Consider the following 17,104-nt stretch of genomic DNA (forward strand, 5'->3'; position numbering starts at 1 on the left):
TGTATTAAATCAAGCCCCGCGTTTAGCCCACATTTCGGTGCCAAGTTTTCCCGTACAGTCCAGGAATCTCTAAACAGGCTTAGAGGTCTTTCAGAAGTCCCCCATTTCCCGTTCAAAGCGCGGATTGGTCACACAGCAGCTCATTTGCATGCTGCGCCGTATAAACCCTCCCGTCACTGCAGCCCTTTCGCGCTGAGAGAGCACACCTCGAGGAGAGCGCATACACAGCGTGCGCATTATCAAACCTATGGCATTATAATATAGGCTTTATAGGAAGAAGAAAAGGCTGTGGCTGAGAATCGAAAAGAAAAGGAGACATTATTGGGAAGGCTTTTTTTTTAACTTAGTTTGGTTGAAGCTGGACAGTTGAGTGAATTTGTTATTATAATTTATCTGTCAAAGTGTCAAGGATGGGAGGAACAGGGTGGAACGGGCTGGCGCCGCTGTGCATCTTTCTGGCTACCCTGACGGCTCTCACACGGGGGAAAACGGTGAAATTTCAGACATTTGAAGAGGACGCGCCGGGGACTGTAATCGGAAACTTGGCCAAGGACATTTCCTCCTCTCCCTTCCCGGGCTCCAGGACCAGCTTCAGGATGATGAAACAGTTCAACTCATCCTTCATCCGGCTGAGGGAGAGCGACGGGCAGCTGGCCATCGGGGAGAGGATAGACAGGGAGAGAATCTGCAAACACATCCTGCACTGCATCATCGCATTCGACGTGGTCAGTTTCTCCAAAGAGCAGTTCAAACTCATACACGTCGAGGTGGAGGTCAAGGACATTAACGACAACTCCCCCGAGTTCCCCCGAAAAGAGTCGAGTTTGGAGATCTCGGAGAACACGGCGGTGGGCACGAGGATCCCGTTGGACTTTGCCGTGGACGAGGACGTGGGCGCGAACTACATCCAAAGCTATCAGATCTCCGTCAACAGTCACTTTTCCATCGATGTGCTCAGCAGAGCCGACGGGGTTAAATATGCGGAGCTGGTCCTCATGAAGGAACTCGACCGAGAGACGCAGAGTTCTTACGCACTGGAGCTAGTTGCTATGGACGGCGGCAACCCATCCCGCAGCGCAACGACGCGGGTCAACATCAAGGTGAAAGACTATAATGACAACAGCCCCGTGTTCGACAGGAACAGTTTCTCCGTGGACCTGCCCGAGGACGCGCCGGTGGGCTCCCTGCTGTTGGACCTGAACGCGGAGGACCCGGACGAGGGACTGAACGGCGAGGTGGTATACGGGTTCGGCCACCAGGTGCCTTCCGAGATAAGACAACTTTTCAGAGTGGACCGCAAAACCGGACGCCTCACACTCGAGAGCCCGATCGACTTCGAGAGCAAGAACACGTATGAATTCGACGTCCAGGCGACCGACCTGGGTCAGAACCCGACCCCGGCGATCTGTAAGATCGTGGTGCAGGTGCAGGACGTGAACGACAACGCTCCGGAAATCTCCATCACCCCCATGACATCCATCACGGCGGGGATCGCCTACATCACCGAGGCTGCGGCCAGGGAGAGTTTCGTTGCCCTAGTCAGCACCTCGGACAGCGACAGCGGCGCTAACGGTCAGGTGCACTGCACTCTGTACGGACACGACCACTTCAGGCTGCAGCAAGCCTACGAAGACAGCTTTATGATCGTCAGCACTAGCCCCCTGGACCGAGAGAAGATCCCCGAGTATAACTTAACGGTTGTGGCGGAGGATTTAGGCTCGCCCCCGTTCAGGACCATCACCCAGTACACCATTCGTTTGACGGACGAGAACGACAACGCTCCCGTGTTCAGTAAGCCCGTGTACGACGTGTCCGTGGTGGAGAACAATGCTCCCGGCGCGTACATCACCACCGTGGTCGCGAGAGACCTTGACCTGGGTCAAAACGGGAAGGTCAACTACAAACTGGCGGACACGTACTTCATGGGCTCTCCCATTTCAACTTTTGTGTCTCTGGACCCGGCCAGCGGCTCGCTGTACGCGCTCAGGAGCTTTAACTACGAGGTGATGAAACACATGGAGCTGCGCATCACGGCCAGCGACGGAGGCTCCCCGCCCCTCTCGGGCAGCGCCAGCGTCTATGTCCGGATAGTGGACCAGAACGACAACGCGCCGATCGTCACGCAGCCCGCCCTCAACAACGGCTCTGCGGAAGTGCTCCTGCCCCGCGACGCGCCCACAGGCTACGTCGTCACGCAGGTGGAGGCGCGCGACGCGGACGAAGGCGCGAACTCGGACCTGTCGTACAGCCTGGCCGCCGTGGGGGACACGTCCGTGTTCTCCGTCAACAGAGCCACCGGGGAGATCTACCTCAACCAGCTGCTGAGCCACCACGACGTGGACGAGACCCTGAGCGTCCTCGTCACGGTGAGCGACAACGGGCGGCCCGCGCTCACCTCCACCGCCACGCTTCACTTCCTCCTCGTCGCGGGCGCCCCGCCGAGCGACAGGACCGTGTACCGGACCGGCGGGGGGGATGACATACACGCACAGTGGGACCTGTCGGTGGTCATTATCGTCGTCCTCGCGGGGAGCTGCACTCTCCTGCTGCTCGCCATCATCCTCATCGCCACCACCTGCAACCGGCGCAAACGAGACAAGAGCGGAGAGGACAGCGACTCGTACGGGGAGAAGGACACGCTAGAGCGGAGTCGGACCCACATCGACAACCCGCTGCTGCCTCTCCACGGGACGGCAGGAGGGGAAGGCTTCGAGGAGCACTCCTATGCCAGCCAGCCCGGGGGGTTCACCTCAGCTCACCCAGGGAGCAGTGACATGTGCTCAGCTTCAGAGGATGGCAGTGAGGTCCCCTGTGTGTATGACTCAGACAGCAAGCCCCGGGGGAATAAGCATGAGGTGAGATGTTTTTATTTTTTTATTATTAAATATAATTCTGCACATGTAATTTGACTTGATTGGTTCAGAGCCATATAGAAACTATAGGGATTGGGCAAGCATATTAATATTTCTCTGTCTTGTCTGCAGGGCTACTCCACGCTGCCTGGCTATGGGAATAGCAAGGAGGCGGTGAGGCCCATCACCATCTGGAAGGGCAACTCCTATACGACCATCTCTGCCAGGGACCCGGTGTTCAGCGGCAAAGACAGTGGCAAGGGTGACAGTGACTTCAACGACAGTGACAGTGACGTCAGTGGACCAGATATGGGCCTGAAGAAAGATGGAGCCCTCGTCCCACCCATAGTGGTTCAAAATGGTACGGGCAAATAATTGAATGAAGATTGATGATGGAGGAGTATCAAAGTGAGATCTGATGTTCTGATGTGTTGGTCCAGCGATTCAACCTTTTCCATTTAAAATATCACCAGTTTATATGCATTAGGCCACGGATCACCATTTGATATGTAACCAAATGGATGTATAGGCCTATACACACTCTCAGAGTTACAGACCCCCCCCACACACACACACACACACAGATCCAAAGGTCCATTTGGTTCAAGGGCACCATTCCCCGGGGCTCCACATTGAGAACCAATGGTCTGTGTAGATGTACAGATCTCTAACATTGTCTCTGTGTGTCTCTGCAGTCTGTGTATATGTACAGATCTCTAACATTGTCTCTGTGTGTCTCTGCAGTCTGTGTAGATGTACAGATCTCTAACATTGTCTCTGTGTGTCTCTGCAGGTCTGTGGGCGTGCACCAGCGAATGCAAGGTCCTCGGCCACTCGGACCGCTGCTGGAGCCCCACGGCGGTCCGCGCCAACGCCGCTCCGTCTCCGGCCATGGCGTCGTCGCCCGCCCCGACCGCCGTGGTGGTCTCCTCCTTCGGCGGGGCCGGCAACATGTCCAAGACGGCCTCGCTGCCGCGGGACCCCAACCGCAGGGGGGACAACTTCTACCAGGCCCACCTGCCCAAGACGGTGGGCCTGCAGAGCGTCTACGAGAAGGTGCTGCACACGGAGTACGACTACGTGTTGGTCACGCCGCCGAGGCCCACACGGGTCCAGTGTCACCAGGAGACCGTTTACACCCCCTCCCCCACACGCTGTCCCACCAATGACGTCTGACATCGCACACATACGCATAGACACACATACGCACACACACACACACACACACACACACACACACACACACGTCAACAAACACACACTTGAAGAACCTATACTGTCCACTGTGTTTAAAACAACAAAGATATATATAATTTATGAATCATTGACAATGAGAATCATGTGTAAAGAAAAATATGAGATTATTTGTTGCCATGGAGAATGTGTATATACGCTTATAATACACGATTTTTGTGTATTTGTAATTTTAAATGTTTTAATGTAAAACCGACATTTGGGAGTCCATTCAGTCACTTTGGGGGAATTTGTTGGACATAAGTGTATCTTATGAAATTTTCTTTTTGTACATACAGAGAATTTATTTTTTATAAAAGTAATAATTAAAAATTAAAGATATGTACATATGAATTGTAAATATTGACCTTTAAGCATGCTTACTATTTAAAATGGCCCACAAAACTATTCAGTTTGAGGCCGGAGAACCAGGTTGTATCAAGTTGATAACAATGTATGAAATTATTATTTGAATGCAATAATGACAATTGTACAGATTTCTTATGATCACAATATTCTAAGAGAAAAATAAACTTGAAAAAAACTGCTGTTCCGAAAACGTTGACTCGTTTGAATTCCTTTAACGTAGGCTATAGCCTTGGCTACAGAGTCCAGGTCCAGACTCAGAGATGTTCCTGACATCAGTTATAGTTAACGGCCAACAGGTGTCACTGTTGCCACGGCGGCAAGGCTGCCCTTGCAGGTGCCACGAGAAGGTCAGTCAGTCCCTCTTGTGAATTGGATTTATTGTGTCTGACCAGATGCTAAGGTAGGCTAGTATAATGACAGATACAGATACTGCCCCACGGAATCATGGGGAGACCAATACCTCACCCTCCTTTAGCTGTTTGTTTCTCATTCGATGCTTGGGGTGTGTGTGTGTGTGTGTGTGTGTGTGTGTGTGTGTGTGTGTGTGTGTGTGTGTGTGTGTGTGTGTGTGTGTGTGGTAGCCTTATTGGGTTTTTAAAATGGCCCATGTGATTTATCTTGAATTTATGGAGAGAACCAGTGTGTGTAATGTCTCCCTTGAAACACTAAAGGGCACAGAAGGGATTGCAAGCCAAGGCTTGACAAATTCCTCAATTTGATAACGTGTTTTATTTCTCCTCGCCAGAGTAAGAGAACACTCCCCCCCCCCCCTGCACCACACTATATGAGAAAGTGATTTTTCTTTTGTGCCAAATACGTGCCGAGCAGCCTTGCGGAATTCCTCATTATCATTCTCTGACCTTCACGAACATGGATCCAATACAATTTTAATCACACAAAAGCAGCTTCGGAGTCTGAACGCGCGGAGGGAGTGAATGGGCTGTGGTGGAGCAGAGGAAGGTTATTTAACTTCTCACTCCACTGCACACTGTAACCTACGTGTTGCCTCTGAGCTGGAGAAAACATGGCACATTCCTCCGGGGTCACCTTTAACCTCCAGCACAGTTTGCAAAGAGAAAGTGAGATCTATCTATGGTGTGTGACAGTGTGTGTGTGTGTGTGTGTGTGTGTGTGTGTGTGTGTGTGTGTGTGTGTGTGTGTGTGTGTGTGTGTGTGTGTGTGTGTTACAGAGAGTGAAACAGACACGAAAGGGAGAGGCAGAGAGAGAGCGAGAGAGAGAGAAAGAGGCGCAAACACTCAGATCCTAGGGAAATGTCCAAGGTGATTTGAGGAGAGTGTCCCGTGTCCGCCATCCGTAGAGCATTTATGTGTTTTGCAGCCTTCCCAGTGACCATCCATTCATCGGGTACTAGGGTAGGCTAATGAATTCCCGACCTTTTCTTTCCCCCCCTAATGAATACATGGGCGATAAGCATACATCAAGAAAATATATTGCCGTAATCATCACCATATAATCGACCATTATTCACAGAGCGAAAGGTTAACTCGTTGCAGCTTTCCCATGGACCCCTTGAGCTGTGTTCTATATCTGGTAGGATATTATCGCCATCTCTCTAATCTGCGATGCTGGTTCAAGCTTCATTTGCACCATTATTCAAACCAGTGTCACGCAACGTAAATGCGAAGCGGCTGCACCCCCTGCCCTCCCCGACGGGGCAGAGAGTGCAGGTGGAAAACATGCAGAACCGCATACCTTCCCATGGTCACTTCCCCAAGCCAGTAATAAAACACGACTTCTGTGAATGAGCAGGTCTGTTTGAGCAGGGGGCGTGGGAGAGGGGGGACTGGGTGGAGTGGGGGTGAGTTAGTGGCCCCGTGTGCTCAGGTGTTTAGTGTTTAGTTCTAGTCGCAGCCATGGCCGGGAGCACGGAGAAAGTACCGATCGCCTCAGCGGGCCCCGAGGACATGCAGCAGTTCATGCCACCGGTAAGTGTGACAGGCGTAGAGGGTCCAAACCAAACCAAAGCAAGTGTGCACTGACTGAGAGAGCCACACCAAGGCGGGGGACAATAAGCTGCAGGGTCCCTGTTCATCTCCCTCGCCGGATCCACGGTCCACCATCCTCAAGCTGCCTTGTTGACATAACAACTTTAAATGTGTTTTTTCTTTATAGACTATATCTGACACTGGAATAAATTGAACAATTTTAGCGGAAGTTGGAACCAATGGCATTATGGCAATATATGTCTATTTTGTTCTCTCTCTAAAGAAGTGAATGCTTATCGTTATAGGCGTATACCGCAGTGGCCGTAAAACCTGCCGCGACAGGACGCCTGTTGAAGGCCGGGATCGCAGTACTTATCGCCGGTGCTATCCTTCTGTTGTTCGGGGCCATTGGCGCATTCTACTTCTGGAACAACAACGAGAAACACGTAAGTGTTTTATTTTTTATTATTTTTATTATTGACTTATTTAGCCTACTTATTTATTCAATTAATTAAACTCGTGTAGCCTATGTATGTATTTATTTATTTCATGCTTTGCAATGTGGGGAACAGTTGGGTGAGTTGGGGACAAGCTGTGGTTTATTTAACCATATTTCTGTGGCAGGCTTAGGTAAATAGTAAAAATGTAAATGAAACAGCACATAGAAGGCCAGGTCATACAGTCCGGGGGCAGACATATGAATGGAAGCCTTGTGTGTGTGTTTCATGAATCCTTTCTGGTCCAGCTGATGCACCAGGGGCGAGAGGTGTGTGAAATTAAAGGATGAAGATTCCGTGCATTTTGGTATCATAAAGCCTATATGTAAAACATATATGTATATTTGTTCAGGAAAGCACATGAACAAACAAAAAAACAGCATTCTTTAACCTCACCAAAGAAGGCAAATGTTGTGTTCGCATAATCGCATTCATTCTGTTTACCATGCAGACAGTTACTTCGTCTCTCTAATAAGTTTGTGCGTGCGTGCGTGTCAGAGGAAGAGAGAACGAGAGGGAGGGAGAGAGAACAAGAAAGAAAGATAGGGAGTTATTTGAACTGAAAGAAAAAACATACCCAGAAACAGGAGAGAGAAATGGGCAACAGAAAGGACATGGAGAGAAAAAGGAAGACAGACATTCTATTGTGTGAGTCAAAGACATAACTCATGAGAGGAGATGACAGGACAAGACTGAGTCTGAGTGACTGCAGGAAGAAAGAGAGAGAGTTTGTGTGCATTGCGGGTGGGTTATTACTAGGTTCAGGAAATGGCACCTGTGACATGCCAATCTACGGTACTATCACACTGCGTGTGTGTGTGTGTTTCAGGTGTACAATGTCCACTACAGCATGAGCATCAATGGCAAAGTGGAAGAGGGCTCCATGGAAATCGACACGGCCAACAACGTGGAGAGGTTCCGCACCGGTGCTGGAATCGACGAGGCCGAAGAGGTGCACGACTTCCAGATCGTAAGTGGGAAGCCCTGAACTATATAGGCTACTCGCCATGGATACTCCACATGAAACCTATAACGTATAGAGCCTACTTCATTGTCTCCAAAAGCCTGCTATTTTCGGAGACTATAGAGGTCCGATCGGGCCGCTGTGCGGTCCTCACATCTAGAGTTCGGCCGCTGTGCGGTCCTCATATCTAGAGTTCGGGCTTCTACGTAGACCTGACACCTACATCAATACGCAGATCGATATGTATGACCGTATTATGGAGATCTCATGTATATCTGTCAGTCCATGTCCCTTTTATGCCCATATATGGAGAGCACTGTATATAGGGTTATAGCTGAGTCATGGCGACATGAACGTGAGGTCAGAGGTCCGCCCGCAGGCCGCTCAGCGGCCCATCCAATTCTAATATAGGACAGGAAGTATACATTAGCTCAAGACACAAGCGAAAAAATAATCCAGCAAACAAAATGATCAGGTCTGCAGAGGAACTTAAGGCATTTAGCAGACTCTCTTATGCAGAGCGACACAAGAGCGAAATCAGAGTAAGCAAGCATGACCCCCAGACAGTCAACAAACAACAAGGTAAACAGTCACATAGTGTGAGTAGAGTGCAAAGAGAACAATGCAGTGCCTCAAAGAAACTCGGATACCAGGTAAACATCACACCTAGCATCTGTCTAAACAACATTCTTAACATTTGTGGTCAAGAATAACGTTATCACTTTTCAAATGACACATTTTGGACCCCCCCACCCACACGCACAACACAGTTGAAACTACCACAGATTGTGCATACTCTATTTGGGTTGGCTCTCTGTCATACAATCAAAGCCTAGTACAGGCTTCAGGAGGAACACAAAAATAAATAAAAAATAAATAAAGACCAAATATCAGTAGTTTCCCCACCTACTCTCTCTTTAATTCATAATTCATTCATCTGTCTGTATCTTGGCGTCCTCAGGGAATCACAGGCATCCGTTTTGCCGGGGGGGAGAAGTGCTACATCAAGACTCAGGTCAAAGCCCGTCTGCCCGACGTAGAAGCCCTCAACAAGGATTCCCTGACCCTTGACCTGGTAGGTCTGTCTGTCTGTCTGTCTGTCTGTCTGTCTGTCTGTCTGTCTGTCTGTCTGTCTGTCTGTCTGTCTGTCTGTTGTCTGGAAGCACACAGCACAGATGTGAATATTATGGAGATATTATCACTATTATCACTGCAGAACCCTTCTACTGTGCTCGTTAATTCACAGAACACGCAAACACACATGCACTCGCAATGACATACGCACACACTCGCAGCCTGCGACTGTTGAACTCAGGCCGTCTCACAATTAAAATCATTTATGTCTGCATATGCCTTGCATGCACATAAAACCACAGCGCACGTGATTTGTTCTCAGGCGAGTTACACAAACGCACGCACGCGCACACACACACACACACACACACACACACACACACACACACACACACACACACACACACACACACACACACACACACACACACACACACACACACACACACACACACACACACACACACACACGCGCACTTAGTTATCATGCAGGGCTGCTCTTATTGCCTCACTCTGACTCATAAACGATCATTTACTTCACATCTGTGTGTGTGTGTGTGTGTGTGTGTGTGTGTGTGTGTGTGTGGGGGGGGGGTGAGTGTGTGTGTGAGTGTGTGTGTGTGTGTGTGTGGATTGTGTGTGGATTTATAGTGGTCGCTTCAGGCTGGTCATCTGCTATCATTTAGAATGAGATGGCAAATGTGGTTTAGATAAGTGCACAAACATGCACAAGCACAGAGATACAGATAAACGTAGCCTACGTTACGCACGCGCGCACGCGCACACACACACACACACACACACACACACACACACACACACACACACACACACACACACACACACACACACACACACACACACACACACACACACACACACACACACACACACACACACACACACACACACTTCCAGAGGGAGCAGTTTTGATAAACCCTTATCGGTCCTGCAGAGGAGAAGGATGCTTGCTGTTATTTGTCCCTCGAGCAAATCATTTGAACTGAAGGGAGGGTAGTGGATAAAACTCCCCAAACATCTGTGTGGGTAGTGTACCGCGAACCTCCAGAACAAGAGCCTCCGAGGCGAAAGCCATTCCCCCAGTATTCCCATCTTACCTTCTACTGTATACTGTAGATATACAGACACACACTAATATGTTTATCTGTATGTTTATGGAGTCTCTCTTTGGGAACTCTCATTAGTTTATTTGATGATTCTCCCCTCCCTGAATAAAGAGGCAATTGAGGCCATCTTCCATCTCCAGTCCATCCGACTTTAATGAGCTGTGACTTGGCAGACATTGCTTAAAGGTGTTGTAAGTGATATTTCAGTTTGACTGCATAACCCGCATTCCACGCTATTTAATCCATTGCCTCTCCCTGCGTAATACGCTAAACCCGTTATTTGTTTTATGTGTTTTAATAATTCGCCGTTTTGTAATAATTTAAAAGAAATAGTGGATTTGCCGCGGACCTGTTGACGAGGTCGACGCGTTATGATGACGTAACCTTGCAAGGGTGAAGGGAATGCAAAGTGAACGAGGGCGTATGGACCATCTTAGCTCGCTTTGCTCTTTGTCTATGACCCGGATCAGAGACGAAATGTTTTTATAATCGTCATGGGGGCCCGCCCTCTCCCCCCGCTTATACACCTCCCCCCCACCTCTTTATGCACCATCGTAACACACCATATACTCATCGTAATCAGACTCCCACACCTGCTCATTACTTCTCTCTCAACATTGATGGCTCCATTGTCAACCCCTCCACCCAAGTGCTCAACCTTGGTGTCACCCTGGACCCCACCCTCTCCTTCCAGTCCTATGTTAACCAGATCGCATAAACAGCCTTTTTCCACCTTCGCAATACTGTCCTCCTCCCTCCCAGCCTATCACACACTGCTGCTGAGACACTCAGTCATCACATCCAGATGTGCCTATACTGCAATTAGCCTCCTAGCGGTGTCACCATCAAGGTTCTCAAGGAACTACAGTTTGTACAAAACTATGCTGCCCGCCGGCTCACCAGAACCCAGTATCACACCAGTCCTATATGTGACGTTCACAAGTCAAACTTCAAGATACTGATCACTACCTATACGGCCAGGCTATCTTTCTGAACTCCTCCAACGTCACTCCTCATCCCGCTACCTCAGGTCGGGTAAGGCCAAACTACAACACAAAGAAACGAAACAGGGGTGACAGCCAGGGCCTTCTCAGTGGCCGCTCCTTTGGAACTCACTCACACTCACTCCCAGCTCACATCAAAGCTGCCCCACATTTAACCACATTTAAAACCCACCTTTTCAGACCCGCATTTCCTACCTACCTAATCATAATCCCGTTATTGTCTCCACCAGGCCAAAGGCATGGGGAGAGAGTATGTTTTGCACTCCGTCCATCCGTGTGTCCGTCCGTCCGTCCGTTACCAGCTAATCTCAGGCACCGTTGGCCCGATCCATGCCAAACTTTGCACACACACTCCCTAGCTGCCAACATGAACCTCTGCCCCAAATATTCCAGAACGGCCTGTTATAGCGCCACCAGGAGGCCAACTTTTGTAAAACAATTTTTTTGCTATTACTCCTCCAGATTTCTCATAGTGTCTGAGCAAATAGGCATAGTGTATACTTTACGTCATGATGATAAGAGCGCCCCTCACTTTACACGGGTGTGATTTCTATTATTATGAAGACATCATCGTGCTTCTCCCTTTTTTACATATCCGTGTGTGTCGTACTGGGATAATTAACAAGACATACAGTATAAACTAACGGCACAGCTTATGTCATACTTTAAAGGGCATGTAGTGTCAGGCTGATCATCAAATATAGTAAATACAAGATAGACATTTTGCTACCATCTATGGAGAAGATATTCACCTCTTGAAAATCCACCTTCCTTAAGGCAATCCTTTAATATAGGATGTTGGATCAATAAGGAATAGTATTAACATTACTAACCAAGACTGTGACCTCGTTGTTAGTTGGGCGGGAGGATCTGTTCTGTACAATTTAAACTTACAAGTTGTCAGTTTGAGAAAAAAACATATTATCCCCCACCCATTTGTGTTCTTCTTACCCCTTTCTGTCTGCAGGAAGATGAGGTGATGCCAGCCAAGTTTGAAGAGGAGTCTCTGATCTGGGTGGCATCGGACACGCCGCTCTCCGACTCCGCCTTCCTCAGCAACAAGATCAAGGATCTGTGTGGAGACCTGCCAATTTTCTGGCTCCGCCCCACCTACCCTAATGGTATGCAAACAGAACAGACAAATCCAGATTATTAGCGGAATGTCTTTTGGTAGGTCTTTTGGTAGAATCAACTCTAATGAGACTTTGCGAGGGTATGCTGTTAAGTCATGATTATAGAAGCAAAAACTCCAAAAGAAGCGTTCAGATGAGTTGCTGTACATAAACCAGGTTGATGTTGCAGAAAGAGCAGAACCAAGTCAACCATTTATCATCCGACCAAAGTTCATTGTGTCTCAAATTTGAAATATAGCTTGCACACACACGCACGCATGCACACAACCTGGCCATACAGTGCAGTTATATTCTGTAATATGCCCACCACAGCCACCTAGAATGTATGCATCATTTGTAGAAAACCCCTAAATTGTAGTGTTGTGTATATACCAATACCCATATGGACCATATGTTTGCCCCAGTCTGGGGCAAACATTTGACAAAACTAGCAGATGTACAAGCTCACAACACATTGTGAGCTTGTAGACCTGCTATTTTCTTCAAATATATTTAGTGTAGACTGTAGAGGGTAAAAAAAAAGTAATTGGCCATAGAGTTACTAGGTGAACTAAATATAGGGTCATTCCCAATTAGTCACGTTCCCAACGAGTCGCCTTCATATTGAATGGCAGACTTCTCATGGGACTATGCATGGCAGGGGCGTCCTTTTCCCTGAGTCAAGCCTAAGCTGACCGCATACCCCCTGGCTTGTTACTTCGGGGCCCAGCAGGAGTCTTTCCTCCTCATGAAAAGCCACTATAGGTGCTTCTTTCGGCTGCCTCCGATGCAGCTTTGATGGCTGAGTGCTGGTTCTGGCCTCTGGACTCCCAGGTCTGTAAACAGTCCACTGGGCGGAACTCAGCTTTCCAGCCGCAGTGTTGTGCTTCAGCAGCAAGCTTGGCATAGCGTAGGTGTTTTCGCTCATAAGCCTCATCCACTGAGTCCTCTCAGGGTACTGTGAGTTCGATGATGTACTGTAGGCTACACCTTTTTTTAGATAAGGGGACCAGAGCACCAAGTCAGGTCTCAGGGTGGTTGTAGCTAGCCTCGTGTAGCCAGCCTTCATCTGCCTTTGCAATGCATATTGCCCCAGGCAGAATAAGTCGGGTCCCTCTCAACTGTGGAAGGACTTAACAGCCGAAATGGTGATGGCCAACCAGATTCGTCTGGAACCAGGCTATAACCAACCAGGGCTAGTATTCAAATGAGGCGGGACATTGTGGAAAAAAAGCCTACTGAGAAGGACGAGACTAATATCCACGCAGTGATATTAGTATCGCTACGTGCGGCTAGTATACTATAGTATTAGTGACCTCTAGAGGAAGCACAGACCTGGGGGACTCTGGCCAGCTAAATATAGGTTTTAAGTGGTTAATAGCTAAGGTCTGTATTTCTGTGTGTGTGAAATCATGCATAATATCGACATTCAGAGGAGAAAAAAAACGACTGTGGTTATTCATACAAACGTCTCCAACTATCGTTCCCGGCAGAAACAACCGCAGCCGACCTCAAAGGCCGTTCCCATGAGATCTGCATGGTTTACTATACTGTCAGGACACTGAACCTTTTGACGCATGGTTTACTATACTGTCAGGACACTGAACCTTTTGACGCATGGTTTACTATACTGTCAGAACACTGAACCTTTTGACGCATGGTTTACTATACTGTCAGGACACTGAACCTTTTGACGCATGGTTTACTATACTGTCAGGACACTGAACCTTTTGACGCATGGTTTACTATACTGTCAGGAAACTGAACCTTTTGACGCATGGTTTACTATACTGTCAGGACACTGAACCTTTTGACGCATGCAGGTGGACAGAGGAAGAGGAGGGCGCCTCCTCGTCGGGCACCTCCTCGTCGGGAGCCCAAGCCTGCCGTTAAGGAAGAAGAGGAAGATGTCGAGGCAGAGATCAACCCGGAGAACCCCTATCAAGTGAGTCACGCACACTTTGTAATACTATACTTTTGATGACATCATCATTTTTATGACACTGACTTTATGAATGCTGTCAAAATCTCTGACATTTTGACATAAATGGGCCATACAGTAACTCCAAACCCAACCCCCACACCTGACTTCCAAATGTCTAATCCTAATTGTAAGACCAATAAGACAAACTTCCCAAATCCTTTTAAAACTATAAGTCAACCATTTCTCTTCCAACCAGATAAATTGTCCATTGTGTCGCAAATTCAAAATATAGCTCGTGCCTACGCACACACTAAAAATGGTACATGCATTTACATAAACAACCCGGCCATACGGTGCAGTTATATTCTGTAATATGCCCACAGCCACCTAGAATATTCACACAGCTGTCCTTTGGTATCTGAGCGCTACCTGAGGGCGCTACGGCTGGCGAGCCTTTCTCACAGCTGTGTGAGAGGCAACAGATGTCAGGGTCACGGCGAAGGGCCCCGGCCTGTCATAGCAAATCCGATCGCTCGTGGGTGTGCCGTTTTTTGTTATTGTTGTTGTATGACAATGTGTGTGTGTGTGTGTGTGTGTGCTGTCGGTTTGTCGAAGCCTTTCAGTCTCAGAATAGTCCCGTCTAAAGCTCTCTTTTCAGCTATTGAGGACATGTGAATTATTCTACTCAAGACCCCTTCTCTCTCTCCCCACATGTCAAGTACTGATGCACGCACGCACACACACACACACACACACACACGAAGGCGAGCACACAGACTCCCGTACATGCACACCTCCCCTCCCTCTCTCATTCCTTATGCTGGGGCCCAGTTCCCTAATCCCCACTCTCTCTCTCTCTCTCTCTCTCATTCTTCCTACCCCTGAGAGAATGGTGTGTTCCACAACCCCCACACACAACACACTCTTTGACAGCTACAGAAAGAGGGTGGGGTGGGGGGGGGGGTGGAGGGGCTGGGCTGGGCTGGGCTGTTAGAGCACAGTGTGCGTACACGTCAGATTTTTTTTTTGACAACAAAAAACCCCACATCTGACAACATCCCCTCCTCCAAATCCCTGCGCCTGTCGGAAATGTATTTTTAATTGGTCTGAGATGAGCCGTCTCCGCCGCTAAACCTCCAACGCATCACACGTCCCCGACGCCGGAACGCGAGCTTATGCAGTGTGTACATGATGGGAAAATAAACCCAACAACTGCTAACCGCTGTCTTTCCACCCTCCCCCCCCCCCCGTCCCCCTGTCCCACTCCACACACACACAAGACCCAGAGAGGTCTGGAGGGCGAGGACTCGGAGAGCACCATGACTTTTGACCCCATGCTGGACCACATGGGCATCTGCTGCTCAGAGTGCCGCCGCAGCTACACCCAGTGCCAGCGGATCTGCGAGCCGCTGGGAGGCTACCAGCCCTGGCCCTACCACTACCAGGGCTGCCGCGTGGCCTGCCGCGTCATCATGCCCTGCCGCTGGTGGGTGGGACGCATCCTGGGAATTCTGTAAAGCAGTGGTCCCTTGAGGGGTGGTCCAGGTGGTCCCCAGCTAAATGAAGGAGAGTTGGTAACCAAATGGATCCTTATAGATCTTTAACTCTTGATAGCGGAAGAATGAAACCAAACATGTCTACACGATTAGAGAATGTAGAAGAATTGTTATTTTGAGCAACGTTTGCCTGTTATCTCCAAATGGTACCAACATCAATACAGCATGGGATTTGGTTTGGGTCTAGGATGTTAAATCTCATCAGGTCTGTGGCTCAAATGCTGAATAAATAATGGACCTTGATATGAAAAAGGTTGAAACCCTGGCTGTAAAGGCAAACAACACCTCCTCTGGGGGGCAGTGGAGATTGTGGGAGGGAGAGAGGGAGGGATGTTGAGTTCTAGGAATAAATAAGTGTAATAATGATTCATACTTGGATGCAATTCGTGTCGCACACCGACGCTTTGTGAACTTGTAGATCTGCTATTTTCGATGTGGCTTAAGGGAGAGTGTAAGCAAAGAGGTTCAACAGGGTCTCAAGTCCTGCCTTGGTTCTCTGGCCTGTAGGTCTGTGCCTATTGCGCGTTAAATATTCACGTCCCAGGACAGTAAGAAAAGTGAACTACAGTAAGAGTGGTTCATTAGAAATGCATGATAACAGAATCTGGGCCACACATATCATAATATGTAAAGGTATGCTAAACCACATACTGTTCCCATGTACCGTATAGCTCAGCTCATTAAAAAACAGCACCACTGACTGATTCAAGTTTCACCGTAGAATAAGACCCTATATACAGTTGGAGAAAGATTCATTAACAAAATGGTGGACAGACACTCAGAAAGTCCATTTGCAGTCGAGCATGTTGAGGTCTGTGTCACTGTGGGTTTTTGTGTACACTTGTATTTTTTAAGAGCCGTTTTTCTTTCCTGCCATTCATTGCTTTGTGATGTAAATAAATGTACAAGATGAGAGGTATTCTATATAGGCAGCGTAGCAATCTGTCAAACTGCATATTGTGTGTGCTTAATGTTTTAGCAGCCTATTGTCTATTCAAGTTTGAACTTTTCCTTCACTCACGCTGTTTTCTTTACTGCGCTATGTCCTGAATGCTTTTCTCCACTGTATTTCCATCCAAATTAAAGCAATTATAAAGTTAAGAAATATCAAAGTGCAACGTCAATGAATAAACCTTTTTTTATGTAAACTTTCAAACATCACCCGCTTATCCATTCTTACAACTCCACATGACATGTAGGGAGACACTTACTGTAGATATAGATATAAATTCTGCACTAAAATACGCAAGTCATTAACCAGTTTTTTTCCTCTTCTTGTGGATGTGTGGCATCCCAAGCATTGAGCAGAGAGAAGTTTCCAGAGTGCTTTAATGTCAGAGTTGCAGCTCTGGATCTCTTTAATGAGACTAAAGACTCTGCAGCCGTCACGCTCCCAGATCTTACCCACGATGCAAAGCGCTTAGTTCCTTTTGATGTCAGGGGAG

General features: G+C 48.2%; 2 protein-coding genes across 2 annotated transcripts; both read left to right on the top strand.

The window, feature by feature from the left end:
* Nucleotides 1-410: 410 nt before the first annotated feature.
* Nucleotides 411-4,028, top strand: LOC308326152 (protocadherin-8-like; the record flags this gene model as incomplete). The annotated part of the gene is made up of 3 exons (XM_080778959.1): nucleotides 411-2,855; nucleotides 2,985-3,213; nucleotides 3,646-4,028. The coding sequence occupies 3 exons, from the start codon at nucleotides 411-413 to the stop codon at nucleotides 4,026-4,028; spliced, it is 3,057 nt and encodes a 1,018-aa protein (XP_080635085.1).
* A 2,235-nt stretch (nucleotides 4,029-6,263) lies between these two features.
* On the top strand, nucleotides 6,264-16,771 carry LOC308325263 (leukocyte cell-derived chemotaxin 1-like). Its single transcript, XM_080777740.1, has 7 exons — nucleotides 6,264-6,401; nucleotides 6,707-6,847; nucleotides 7,728-7,868; nucleotides 8,824-8,937; nucleotides 12,035-12,188; nucleotides 14,003-14,124; nucleotides 15,384-16,771. The coding sequence occupies exons 1-7, from the start codon at nucleotides 6,330-6,332 to the stop codon at nucleotides 15,618-15,620; spliced, it is 981 nt and encodes a 326-aa protein (XP_080633866.1). The 5' UTR covers nucleotides 6,264-6,329; the 3' UTR covers nucleotides 15,621-16,771.
* The last annotated feature ends 333 nt before the right edge of the window (nucleotides 16,772-17,104 follow it).

Source organism: Protomyctophum bolini (genome assembly GCF_963924005.1).
Source record: "Protomyctophum bolini genome assembly, chromosome: 12".
NCBI lineage: Eukaryota > Metazoa > Chordata > Actinopteri > Myctophiformes > Myctophidae > Protomyctophum > Protomyctophum bolini.